This window comes from Manis pentadactyla, chromosome 4 (assembly GCF_030020395.1).
Source record: "Manis pentadactyla isolate mManPen7 chromosome 4, mManPen7.hap1, whole genome shotgun sequence".
In the NCBI taxonomy this organism is placed as follows: domain Eukaryota; kingdom Metazoa; phylum Chordata; class Mammalia; order Pholidota; family Manidae; genus Manis; species Manis pentadactyla.
The window spans coordinates 71,619,037-71,633,984 of record NC_080022.1 but is presented as its reverse complement, the minus strand read 5'-3'; the positions used below and the strand labels follow the sequence as shown (position 1 = coordinate 71,633,984).

At 31.0% G+C, this 14,948-nt stretch overlaps 1 protein-coding gene across 6 annotated transcripts in view; it reads right to left on the bottom strand.

Annotated features, from left to right (window-relative positions):
• The window catches only part of PRKACB (protein kinase cAMP-activated catalytic subunit beta), a 112,061-nt gene that overhangs the window by 35,090 nt on the left and 62,023 nt on the right, over positions 1-14,948 (bottom strand). For 2 of the 6 annotated variants that reach the window (XM_036890129.2, XM_036890126.2), the window contains exon 2: positions 305-366. In XM_036890129.2, the coding sequence (XP_036746024.1) occupies positions 305-366 (62 nt within the window). Of the gene's footprint in view, positions 1-304; positions 367-4,902; positions 4,924-6,601; positions 6,626-14,229; positions 14,516-14,816; positions 14,922-14,948 lie in introns of those variants that run through there. The other 4 variants (XM_036890127.2, XM_036890128.2, XM_036890130.2 and 1 more) reach the window with 4 other exon arrangements.

Below are 14,948 nucleotides of genomic sequence, written 5' to 3'. Positions count from 1 at the left end.
ATAAGTATGCAATCAAAGGCATAAATCAAAATTACTATAAAATTAAAATATATTGAGTGTTTGTAGCAGCTTAGCATTTGTATCAAAATTTATCATCAGGCATTACACTGGAAATCAGTTCCTTCTCCAATTAAGGTATACATAAAATTATTAAGAAATCAAAACACTGCAAACTCCCATATTAAGCTTAATTTATTAATGACTTGAAAGTTAAGGTTTCTAAAGTAGTAAATGGCTTAGGCAAGAGTCATAATTTTACATAACACAGATTTTTAAACTGTAGAAAATTTTAAGTATTCCTTACCGGAGCAGGATTTTCCCATTTTTTTAAAAAGTCTTCTTTAGCTTTGGCTAGAAACTCTTTCACTGAAAATATATAAAAACACAAATTTTGTCTCATAAGTGTATTTATATTACATGTAAATATATTTGCTTAAAAAACAGATTTGTATCACTATGGTTGTCATGAAATGCATATTCACAATCATGATACACTACAGAGTTATTTAGTTTTTCTAAACAAGAAGCAAACGTTTTCTCAAATTGCTAAGAATCTCTAATAGTGTTCTATATGGAAATCACTTTGATAATTTTAAATCTAATAATAAAAATACTGTTCCTGAAAACATACCCAAAAGTAATGTGAAAAAGAAAGAAAGAATTTTAGGACAAAAAATGGTTGCAAATAAACCAGTAGTAATTTTAACAGAGCCTTTAAACATTAGAACTGGAAACATATGAAGAATATGAACTTGTTGATTTGTGGAATTTCAAAAATAACTGACTTTGATAAAGGGCTGTTTTCAGACATAAGGATTTATATAATTAGATTTATGTTATCTTTACTAAAGGTAGACAGAAAAGGAAAAAACATAGACTAACACATAAAGGATACCCACAAAGACTTAAAGAAACCCTAATAAAACATGACAAAAATCCCAAGCAGCTTAAAAAGCTCATTCTAAATTTGGAACAAAACTGAATGCCTAATTTAAAATAAACACTAAAATAAAGCAATTGAAAACCATATGTTTACATAGTGATCAATAATAGTCATCATTACTTTATAGGGCCTGTGGTTTGAAAATTTAATTTGTTAAATAATGAATCCTTTAAAAGGATTCTTCCTTTTCTCTTTCCAGTTATTAATAATGACTTCTGCTTACAAAATGACTTCAGGTGTTAAAAACAAATAGGAAAAAAATTTCAGAGATAAAGTAGCATTAATAAAATGTAGTGTTCCACGTATAGTTAGGTATGAGAGCAAAATCTGACTATACAAGAATTATTTTAGTCTTTTTGCTTCAGAAAGTTTCCAATATTTATGATATTTAAATCTAAAAATGAAGAAAATATAATATAAATAGTGTTGAAATAGTAAAAGGCTAGACAAAGTGAACTTAGAATGGCACACTGGCATTTATTTCAAAAATACTAAGAGTAATAGTGATGATGGTAAAGAAAAGACAAAATTAAAAAGTGGAAGTTTGGGGCTCACAAATTCTTTAAAAAGATCATCTAATGAATGCAGTAGTATTAAAGTGAGGCATGTTAGGATATACATCATTATTTCCTCCTTTATCCCCATGAAATACCTTTGGTGCTAACCCCAAAGGCTGATGGCTTTCTAAACATTTTGCAATTTCAAAATGGTGATGACAGGAATCAAAAGCAGACATTAGTTTTGAAGTAACACTAGAGTGTGCATTTCTGAAGACTTTATTTTATTACTTTATATAAACTGTCAGTTGTATTTTGCTGTAAAATACTCTCAATACACCTATTTTAGAAAATTTGAGAAAAATAATTTTTAAATTTAGAATTTTCCCATTGTATGAAAAACTCATCCACCAAAATAATGAATCAAATAATTGCACCTAATTATGCAAAAATGATCTAATTCTTCATGGGGGTGGATTTGGGGGTGGAAAATTCTTACATTTTCTTTTGAGTTTTGGATGGTTCAAGTCATCCAACTTCAAAAAGTTAATGTACTAGTTACAACTGAATTATAAGAGGTTTTACAAGGTTTTTATTTTTTTTCTTTTGGAATGGAGCACATATATCTATCTGCACATGACATTGATTTGGAAATGACAGCTATAAAAAAATTATAAATACAATTTATTGCTAAGTGCAATTGTAGCTTTTAAGATCCCCAAAATATACCTCTGATTTCTTTTGAAAAATATTTTATCTTCTATTTATAGATTTTGCATATCAAGTTGCAGTATAAACTCTCCAGATGCCTTCATGAGTATGGATAATTTGGAGACAAGGAAGGGAATCAGGGAAAGAAAAAAAAAACAAACTAACATCCTGTTTCAGTTTCTGTGGTCACTTCCTGCTTGAAAGTTGAGAAAAAAGTAACTGGTCAAAGGAGGGACTGGCAGTATTTGCCAAAGATACCAAGTAGAAAGAAAATTTCATTTTCCTTGCTTGATGAGTGAGGCAGAGGAAAAAATATCAGGTACCGCTTAATTTCACTAATAGGATATTTAGGAAATTCTCTGACATATTCTCTGTACTCATCAATATTCCAAGTTCACTGTCAAGTAACACTGTAGAAAGTAAATAATAGTTCTCATAAAGACTTATATGAAGATTATTAGAAATAAGCATGAATGAAAGATATTAAATTTTATAACCCATTTCAACGGATTCACTTTTATAGTAAGGATAGGCATTTATTATAATGTAACATTATATAGTCCCATGAAGAAAACATTTCCTGAAACCCTTTTTGTCACATAGGTATGTATACACACATGAAATCCCTACTTTACATGTGCACTATTTTGATACAAAGATGAACACAGTTAACTCTTTGTAAAAAAATTAGTTTACACGGGGACAATAATACAGCATGGTGAATATAGTCAATGAATTCTGTAACATCTTATTACATTGACAGTAACCACACTAGAGGGGGTAAGGATTTAATAATATGGGTGACAGTTGAACCACTGTGTTGTATATTTGAAACCAACATAAGATTGTATATCAATGATACTTCAATAAAAAAATACATAAGTTTACCAAAATATACATCTTATAAACAAATATACAAAATATAACACAAAAATAAAATATTTCACAATATACTGGATTATGACTAACTCTAAAACATTAGGCAAACCAGAACCACGTGTATTTGCTTGGGTTTTTATTATTTTAGACAGTGGTGAGTTTAACTTTCTAAATGCTTTTCTCTGGTTATTTAAAAAATTTGTATCCACTGACATAAGGTGTTGGCAACTAATTAATTAAATAAGTAGTGGGACAGACAGTCAAATCCAAATACTGCAGTACATTCGCTCCTGAGTCCCCTGAAAAGCATATACTTGAAGTTCTCAATTTTTTCGTTTTCTTGTTGTGCTCTAATATATAAGCAATATCTACATTTACCCATTACAACCATTGTGATATGCTGAAATAGTCATGGGTTTTGGAGTTTGGCATATCTGAATTAGAATATTGGTTCTAATACTTCTTAGCTATAATACTTCTAATACTTAAAAATAAATACTTTAATGGATGTCAGAAAAAATAGAAGAGAAACAGAAAATAGAGCAAAATAGAACATAAACTTCCTAGGGTAAATATCTAATTAAAATATTAATACATGATCATGGATACCTATCTACAAAGTATCTAATAGTGATTAGTAACTCTCCTTAGGGAAAAATATCTTGAAGGATTTTTCTGCAAATATATTTTGTTCTGCACTGGTCAACAATGGAGAAAACTAGGTCCCACAAAAAGGAGGACACACCAAAAATTAACTCAATTTCTTCCCCAATACAATTATTATTTATTTTCCAAGTAAATTTGTTTTCTCTTCAGTTTGTACCACTTAAGGTCTATGACAATGCATTCTAAAGAAATGAGCATTACCAAAGGAATCTATATGTTTACCCAGGGTTGGTTTAATAGGGATATTTAACCACATTCATGAAATGAAGAAAGAAGAAACAAAGAGACAATTTTTTATGCATTTCAACAGGTACATAAAAAAAAAAACCTTAATTCTACTACCCTCAAAATATTTTTAAATATATTTATACACAGCACATAGTTTAAAAATGAGATCACAAAGTTCATTTTAAACATCAGGGAAATTTATTAAAAATTCAAGTATGGCATATCTTTATTCCATGTTATTCAGACAACTCTACAATGAATAAGAATGTTTCACTAATTATAGTTAGTAAATTTATGTATTAGGCATTTTGGGTTCCATTTAAACTAGATTACTGCTTATTATAAAGAGAGCATTTTGTTATATAGTATGCCATTATCCAATGCATAAAAGAGGTTCACGTTCATGCTTTGTAAGAAGAGTTTGAAAATCTATTACTATACAGATTACAACTCCTCCAGATGTTGAGTTCTCCAGTGTCTTTGTAATGAGATAAATGTCACCTCTTTTTTTAACACTACTTTTACAATAAAAGCACAACTTTATTTAACTTCTTTTAAATGGATGTCAGAAAAAATAGAAGAGAAACAAAATAGGGCAAAATAGAACATAAACTTTCTAGGTAAATATCTAATTAAATTATTAGCTGTTCTATTAATTTACAACAGTCTACTTTCTTTCAAAAACCATTCATTAACCTGGGTTATTTAAGTGGTATGTACTAATCTGTTTTCTGCTATCTTGTAAAACTCCCACTACTTCAGTGTTTTGTCTAAAATATCACAAAGAAACTGCAATATAAATCACTTCTATAGATAATACAACATAAAACTAAAACCATTTCCTCCATCAACTAAAATATTTTATTAATGCAATATATTTCATAAAAGTGTAACTTTATGAGGAGCATTACAGCTTGCAGACAACCATATAAAAAGGTTTAAAGATAGCATTTGTTTTATTAAAAAGTAGTTGCCTACCAGATACTTCTGAGGAGCAAGCTTGTATCCAAAAAAAATAAATTAAACAATGATTAACACTCATTAAAAACAACATATTACTATAAAGTCATTTATACATATTTACCCAGAATATTATGTACAGATATAAAACATTAACATACATAGGCAATTATTTGACTGTACATATTCAAATAAACCATTTTAAAATTAACTGGTAAAGAAATAAAATAAAAAATTACTGTTTAGTGCAAAAATCAATACTATTATAATTCTCCTTAAAACAACTTAAGCAAAAACCTTGACTTCTTATAGCAACAGTGCTAATAATACTAAGTAGCACATATTGAAGTACACATCCTCTAACTAATGCAATACCATCTCTGGAATTCTGTTATTTATTTGAAACTCTACTGCAGGAAAGACACTATAAATTAAAACACTGTTAACTCCCTTCTGAAAGACAGTGTCTTTCAGGCATTTTACTTCCTCAGTGCTGATTTAATGATTTTTTCAACAATATTTATTGAGCACTGTTCTGTGGTGGAAGAAACTTGGCTAGACTCTGGTAACACTACTGAGTTTATAAACGTTATCTCCACTGCTCTAAAAATGAGAAGCTAATGGGAGATGATGAACCATTACAATGGAATGTGACAAGGACTACCAACTAAGGAAATTACAAGGTATTATGAGAACTTGAAAGGGGAAATTCTTGAGTGGTAAATAAAGTAAGGCATAATAGAGGACACATAATAGAGGACACTAAGGCTGAATTTTGAAGGATAAAAAATTCCTGAGTCAGTTAAATTTAAGGAAGAAATCATTCTAGGCTGGGATGATCTTGTATAAAAGGCATGGAGGAAGGAGCATGGTTTATTCAGGCAATGTAGCTGACTTGTAAGAGCTGCAGGAATGGTGTATGGCAGCAGTTTGAAGGATGAAGTGTGCCCTACCACGGAGGCAATTGACACTGATGCTTTTCAATGTATGGGAAGGAACAGAAATTAAACTGAGTTATTCACAATTACTAGACTTTGTAAGGGAAACAGGAGGCAAGATCACTTGCTAAGGAAAAGGGTAGCCAGAGTAAGGAGGCAAAACAGTGGAGGTTAGAGACCTGAATATTTTAAATCTTGATTACTATCTATGTAGGGAACAAGGGAGAGGTTATTCCTCTAAACTTTTCTATTAGGGGAAGGGCAATTATTAGGTACTATAAGGAATTATATGTTTCTTAATAGTATCTTATTTTGTAATAATTGTTTAAAATTTTTTACTGAAAAGATTATAATTCATGGGACCCCTAACCTCTTTTAAATTATTTCCATTTTCCTCTTTTATCTTAATAAAAGCATTATTCTATTTAAGTGTTATTTAGTATATATCAGAAAGCACAAAACAGGATGGAAACTGAGGCAAATTACCCATGAAAATACCAAATTCTATCAACAAATAACAGAATAGTATAATCCCTTCAAAACCCTGTGCAAAGGGTAAATCTAACAGAGTGCAATAGTTTGTCCTCTGCCACCCGTTTCAAACAACCACCTCTTTATAGAGCTCATAATTGTTATTTCTAATATCCCACCCCACACATGCTGTACTACAAATACATTCAGTAAACTAAATATAAAACATTTTAGTTGCCACAAAATACCTCATAAGAAACCAATAGCAACAAAGCAGCATAATTATTCTATAAAAAGTGGTTTCCTACCAGATGCTTCTGATGACTTGCGTGCTTGATCAGAAAGAATAAATAAGTTAATCAGATTAAAGAATATATAACATACCCACAAAAACACTTGTTTGTGTTTATTAGTATATTATTTATGCATAGAAATAGAATGGAAAATACCTGAGCATACATATTGAAAATTGTTTTATATAAGGATTACATAAAATTCTTCAGATATATATATTTTTTAACCAACGAAAACCCTACTCTGGAAATGTGTTAATGAAATACCATATTCTATCCCCTTAATCTTAAGAGCAATTGTATTCACTTTGCTCAAGGGACACTTTATTTGCTTCCCCATATGCAAACATGTTCCTTCAAAGCAAGTTCATTCTAACTTCAAAAATGATAATGGGTAGAAAAAACAAACTTTAATTACTGCAACTGTATTTGTGTAGTTCGGTGGATGGAACCATGCCTACTTCTGTTTTCTGATAGCAATTAGTGTGTGCAAAGTCACATAAGAATGGATGTTTGGACATTTAATAGGCAATAAAAGCTCCATTTGCTATTTCAAGATTTAGTTTATTCTTTCCTCCTTCCTTCTTCTTTTTTGTTAATTCTTTATCAAATCTTGGTTACAAGTGAACAGTATAATTGACTAACTTTCACTAAACTGTTAAAAAATAAAAAAACTTTCAGTGAGACATACATACTTAAGTGATTAACCTATAGAAACACATTTAAGTAGTATCTACATGGACAGATGGATACACTATGAATCCACATAGTGTACTCACTCACAATTAATCATACGTGCATACACTTTCTCCCAACTTGCTCTCTAGCTAGAGATACTCAGGATTTTCTAGATCATCCAAACATTTGATTGTAGATATTTTCTATAGGGTTCTGTAACAAAAACTTAAAATTTGTAGTCATAAAACAATGACCCAGGCAATCTTTCAAATGCTCTTTGAAATACACTTTACTTCCTTAATTGTTCACTAAGCTTTTTCTTGGAGAATATATCTACCACAATCATATACTAAAGATTTTCCATTTAGTTCTGAATTCAAATATTTTGTCTTGTTGCCAGACAGTATGATGCTTGCAGTGGATCTCTAGATAAAAGGGTATGTAAATTTCAACTTCACTAGATATTAATAAGTGGCTCAATAAATGATGTGCCAATTTATAATGCCATCATATCCTTAAAAAATGTATTAATGTTAGATGTTCTAATTTTTGATAATCTAATGGGTATGAAATCATATCTTCTTGTTAAATATTAGGTAAATATCCTTCATTAGATTTTTATAACTTTTTCCTTAAAGTTCTTATTACTCTTTTATTAGGCTTATTCCTAGGTCCTTTAGAGCTTTAGTTGCTATTTAAAAGGGAGAATTTTTTAAAATTATCATTTGTTTGTTGCTGATGTATAGCACATAGTTGATATTTATATACTGATCTTATTATATCTGGGAATCTTGCCAGACTCTCTTACTAGTTCTAAAATAAACATTGGTAGATTCTCTTGAATTTTCTATGAAGACAATTACATATCATCTGTGAATAGTGACAATTCTTCCCTCTATCTTTCTCTTGTCTTAACGTGCAGGTTATGACTATCAGTGCAGTGTTGTAGAGAAACCATGAGCATCCTTTTCCTGCTCCTAACTTCAGAGAAAATGTTTCTAACAATTTTCTTTTCCAATACTTAACTTGCAAAGCAATACTAGACTCAATAAATAAATGTAAGAATATTTAACTTTTTCAATAGTTTGGAATATTTTGTACAAGATATAAATTTTTGTTCTTTGAATATTTCCTAGAACTTGACTATAAAACTATTCAACCCCAATTTTGTTAAGTTTTGGATAAAAGATTTTAACTATGATTAAATCTTAGTTAGGTATAATTCTCATTAGTTCTCTTAAAAGTCTTTTCCATGAAGTAGGCCTTGGCTCTGATGTAGCTTTACTTTCTATTCCACTGAATTTTCTCATGTCCTTATTGTATTTGATTAACCATGCTGTGCTTTCTCTAACTTGTTTACTTGAACCCTTATATCATGTCTTTCTCCTTTCCTAATAGAAGCATTAAAAGATTTGTCTCTAAATCCACTTTAGCTTCACCCAAGTTTTGATAGTGTAATTTTAAAATGAATTAATTCTTGAACTTTTTAAATCCCCATATATATTTGTGTTAGCTAGTTTGATTAAACTTAATTGGTTTGTTGTCAGAGATCACAGCCTCTATATGAATTCTTTAAAATATTTTTAATATGTTTAGTTGTACATTCAGTTTTCTAAGTGTTGTATATATTTCTGTGTATTCTCCAATTACTGGGTAAAAATTCTTTATAAATATCCATAAATCTTATATAATTTCTCTTAAACAGGTCAGTCTGTCATATCTTTTGAGGCTCTAATAGAGATACATGGAATTTTTCTCTTACTTTATACTTCTCTTTTATGTGATTAAGTTTAAATGGTAGTGTGTATATAACAAGTCTATTCTTTGATACTCTTGGGAGGGCCTTATCCTGTTGTATCTTCTGAATATCATTTATAGTAGATTTGGGTACCCCTCTCCCATCCCCAGGGTGTGTGTATGTATATCCATTTTGATTTTGGATTGTCATCTCAAAGTTAAGTGTAGTTTTATCTGTGAGAAACCTGCAGGGCTTGACTTGAGGATAAGTTTCTAGTTAGCTTCTGCCTGGCATCCAGTCTGGGACTGTTACAATAATATAATTTATTTTATTGGCAATTCTTAGATCACACAATTAATACACATTGCAACCTGAAATCTACTGGAGAAGCAGTTAATTACAAGTTTTCAGGAGAAGCATCTCACACAGACCACAGGCACTCCTTTCCTCTCCCCAGGAATCCAAGTCAAGATATATTAAGCTTCCTTATTTTTTTCCCTGTGTCAGTGGAAAGATTTTATTTTCTAATCTATGTTTTCACTGAGGTTATAATCCTTTGAGGATCCTAGCTTTGTGTATTGGTCTAAATAACACCAAGTTATATGGATCAAAGGACTTGTCTTCTGTCTCTGTGAAGCCATTTAAAACGAAAGCCTTTTGGTAACCAAGGTATGAAAATCTCCCTAGGGGAGTCAAAGTACACCCCCCCTTACAGGTCTGGTTTTCATTTGCCACTTTTTGCACACTGGAGACTTCTATAATATTTTTGTAAGTTTAGGTGTTGATTCAAAGGGATACTTGTTATATTTTATTCAACATTTCTAGGTGCTGTTGTATCTTCATTTATTTTTGCTCTAGAAAGATTTTCAAATATTAAGTCTCCAATTTTTGGATATTTTTTCTTTATAAGACAAGATTCATATTCAGCTATAAGATGCAAAAAACCTGGATATTTGTGGAATTCATCCATTATACTTGAAATTCAGAACTTCCATCAGGACATATTTAGGCATTGGTGTTTTTGTTAATCTTTGTCAAACACACAATGAGCTCTTTCAATGTACAGATTCAGGATTTTATTCAACTAAGAAGTTTTCCTGAATCATATTTTTTATTATTGCTTCTATTAGTCATCTGTTCTGAGGGAATGCTATTCATTCAATTTGTAGAGTTTCCTATTCTAATTTTATGATTTCACCTCATAATTTTACGCTGTCCATCTCCTTTATGTTCTGGTAGGTTTTTTCAAGTTAGTTCTTCACATCATTAATCTGGTTTCCTACAGTGACTTTCTTTTATTTTTTACTGCTTCTACAGCAGTTTTATATTCTGCAAATGCAAGGTTACATTTTCTTATAAACTTCTCTTGTCATATCATTACTGCTGCTTTTCTATCCATGCCTCTCAGGCAGCTCTCTTGCATTTTAGTCTCTTGTTTTATCTTATCTTTCATGTCTTGGTTCACAGATTCCATGTTCACTTGAAATTTCAAAGAATTTAAAATTGATGCTATTTATAATTTCTTATTTTTAAGTCCTCTCCCACAAATATTTTCTAAACATAAGTTCACTCTTTACCACCTGAAGGCTGTGATTTTATAACAATGCATACTCTTTTATATACTCCATGTTAATAGCTTTTCTTGTTTATTCATTCATGAACAATGAGAAGTCTTTCTAAACATTAAAAATTACCCCAAATAAGGTGGATCCTTCTCACTTCCTATTTGGGTGTGTTAGAATCAACTTCTCAGAACTTTTAGTTGACACATATTTACATTATCAGTTAAACAATCCAGTGACTTTCAGAAATGGGTATGGAGCTAGGATTATACAGGTTCTTTGCAGGCTGTGATGCCCACCACATCAAGGAAGAGCCCTCTCTTAGACAAAGAAAAGATACTTTCTAAACTTGTAATAGCCTAACAAATTCTTGGATGTCCCATTATAATTGTTTTAGAATGAAAGCAAATCAGCAATGTTGGATCTTCCACTCATCTCCCCCACAGTCTTATAAGGTTCATCCCTCCAACTTAGTGAGGGTGAAACTACTGATTATTTCTTTCTCGTGAACACAAGCCACTCAAAGTTAAACCGTTAAACTTCAGGGTCTGACCTTCAATCTGATACTGTACATTTCTGGGCAAGTACTTTGCCTTAATTCCAAGAAGGACATACTGTTTTTCTACTTTTGTGTTCTTGTATTTTCAATCTAGAAAATATACATCTAGAAAGGGTAAGACTAAACTAAATGCTTGTGCTCAAGTCTGTAACTTTCCTGTAATTCACAGCAGGTTAATGCCTTCTTTGGAGATTTGCCCTCAACTACAGCCAGACCAATCAGAGTTCTCATCTGGGATTTTGATAAAATGATACTTGGTATGTTCCACTAAGCATATGATCCAAAAAATTTGAAATATATACTGATATTTTTCATTGATAATGTAAGAAAAGCATTCAATGTGTAAATAAAAATGATTTTTAGTCATTCACTTATTCTACAAGAATTTATCAGTTCGTTACTACATTGGCAGCATGGGGTAATTACTGGAAACACACAGATGAATACAGCACTACCCTTTACTAAAGGAGTTCAAAGGCTAAAGATTGGAAACTGACATGCAAATATACAATTTCAAGATAACATAAATAGTTGTTATAGTTTATAAGTTTGCTTTGGTAGTATAGGAAAATCGCCTAACTATAGAGTCAATGATGAGGCACTGAGAAGCATAGCTGTTTTTTAGAATTTTTATGACAGAAGATATAAACATGGAAAGGTAGTAAGGGGTAATATGTAGTAAAGTTTGGCTAGGTCAGAATTTTATGAAAGAAATGCAAATAAAGCCAGAAAGGTGGGTTGTTGGTCTTGTGTGCCTTACTAAGGAGTTTAACCTTAATCATAGAGACCATAAGGACTAACAAAAGTTCTCATGTTGAGTTAAAAAATGGCTATTTGCATTTTTAAAATGGCAGCATGAAAAAATGTTCTGAAGAGATATACAACTGGAAGCTGAGAGACCAGTGAAGCAGTTACTGCAACAGGACTGAGAAGACAGAATGTCTGATCTAAAAACATGCCCATCTCTATCAGTACGACTGGAGAAAACTCAGTGATTCTGAGACATTTCTGATGTAGCATCAATAGAAACTAATGACTGTGAGCATGTCTGGAAGGTGTATAAGATGTAAGTTAGGGATAACTACAGGTTCCTGCATGGGCAGTGGAGCTTTAACAGAAATCAGAATCAATGAAAATGGAGCAGATTTGGGATGGAAAGAGAAAATTCACATTTGAACTGAAATGTTCAGGTAACAACTAAAGACTTCGCGTGGATGAGATTTTTCAGAGAAAATGTAGCATTTAGGGCCAAAGATAGATTCCAAAAAAAAACTATTCCCAGAGAAATTTAACCTTTAATAGGCAGGAAGAAAAAAAGGGGTCTTTTAAAATAGGGAAGTACCACATACACATAAACAACACATGTATGTATTATGTATAGACTTGGGCAAAAAGGTTTAGCATTTGCTTATTTTTACAAGTAAGACCACACTTCATTTGTAATTTTCTACATTTTGAAATGGCTAAGGCATTTAACCACTTATAGCATGTGTAAAATTAGTTGTGAACTGGGTAATCCTGAAAAAGTCAGAATGTCTATTTGTGATTGCTTTGATTCCTTCAGGAGAAAAGGCAGTAAGGGGCAGGCCAATATAATCAAGTATATCAAATACTATCTGAATTACCATAGCTTTCTTGAAAGAAAAATAAAGCAATATTGAGAAGCAGCAGCAATTTTCTTCAGTTAAAACCAATACATCCAATTGCAAATCCCCTAGAATACCTCAGTGGTTACTTAAAGATTTGGTTATATACCAAACTTTCAAAGACAAGACACACATTGGCCAGATTCAAAGAAATCTAATATTTTATGTATGACGAGGTATATTTACTTTTGATATCCACAGGAACCTTAAAGAATGTTAACATGTGTATTTTATAATATTAGCCCACATTTAAAACACTAGATCAAAAAGATAAATCTAGTAACAGGAAAATAACAGAATAGTAACAATAACAATTAATTCTTAATAACCTACACGAAAAATGTTCTTTTACTGTTGAATATCATTCTATAAACAAATATCTAATAGCATTTAAGAGGTTTATGTTATACAGCAGCAGGATAAAAAATATTTATTGGCAATAGCGAGATGAGCTGTTATGGAAGAAAATGTCCATCTCTTTTGAATTCTATCATTATACAGCAAAAATCCAAGTCTCTCAGGTTCTGAATTCCAATTCCAAATTTTTTAAGTGTAAATTATAGACTGCTATAAGAAAAACCATGTAGCACTTCTTCTAAAAATGTATCTGTTCAAAGGATAACTTATAAAAATCCTCTATTTTAGTTAGGCAAAAAGATGCTAATGAATTATGCTCTAAACAAATATTTCTCACTCTAACAAGAGGATATCTATTTTTAGCTGCAGGTTTGGCTTAAAGTGAACAAACAGCTTTTACCTATGATAAACTGCAGTATATACTGTAGTATATTTTCTCAAAAACCATTATCAGAAATATTTACGAAAAAATTCATATTATTAAAAACAAAGGAGACTACTTATCACAAAAGTACTTATTCTAACAAATTATTACCCCAAAAAATTATTCCTGAAAAATTTTAACAAAGCCTCCAAAACCAAAATGCATGTTTATTTCACCATTAATCCCTATTTCTTAATGAACTGTAGTTAAGTCAACCAATAAACAATTTTGGCAGCATCTTATTCAAGATTAGCATTTTAAAAATATAATCAAAAAGAAGCTAACAAAAATTAATATTAGAATAACAAAGCCAATAAAAGGAAAATTTAATTATCTTTAGGCTCAGATACTAAAAAAACTCCCTCTCGTATCATGGTGGGTCTTTTTCTCATTAATTTGTAACACAATTAATAAACAGTACCTAATGAATACAATAAATCAAAGCATAAAGAAAATTAGAAACTGATTCTTGATATTGTCTATTAATAGTGGTATTAATTGTTCACAGTTCTTAATGGATTTTGAAAGCAAATTACTATAATGCCTAAATGCAAAAGCATCAACAGAAATATAATCACTGTAGCTCTGGCTTTTACAACTGCCCCTTCAAAAAATATTTTTTTCCTTAAATATATATTTTTAAAATATATAACTGCAGAGGCTCAGAGAGCATACTTACCACTCATGATGAAAATCAACCTTTCCAAAACATATTGCTCAAAACAACAATCCCACAGCAAAGGGAGTTATGTTAATCTCTAGAGGTAGAACTGATGGTGTAAACACATACACTGGAGCATGCAGCACACAGAAAATGAAAAGCGGTTTCTTTTGTTTTAAAAAGAAAAGCCCCTAGAAGTAAGGCATAACTGCCCAGCATGAGGTATCACTAGTAAACATCAGATTAGTGCCAAAGATGTGTAGAGCTAGATTTAATTTCTTTCATGCTTGTTCTCCTAGCCTCCTTCATATACCATTAGAACAACTCAAAATGGCAGGGAGAAAATGTTCGAACCAGATGTATAAGATGTTCTCAATTATATCAGCTTGAGTTGTTACCACGGCAACATTAGACCAGAATTATCGGTTCACTTGTAACCAAGGAGTAGCTTTTCTAAAGCTTTATTCAACCAAGACAAATAAAATACATTTTTATTTTAGAGCCACAGGATTTAAAAATTACGTTTCTTACATTTAAACACTTATCTACCCTTTTTACATCTTTCAAAGATATTTAAAAAATAGCTGCTCTCTTCAAATACTCACACAATCCCATGTTGAACACGGCAAGGAACAACAGCAGAATGATTGCACCTAAACGTCTTTCAATTACACCAGCTCTTACTGCTAGCTGTGGACCTCGCTGATATTAAAATGCTGTGTGCTGTTGCTAGTGAC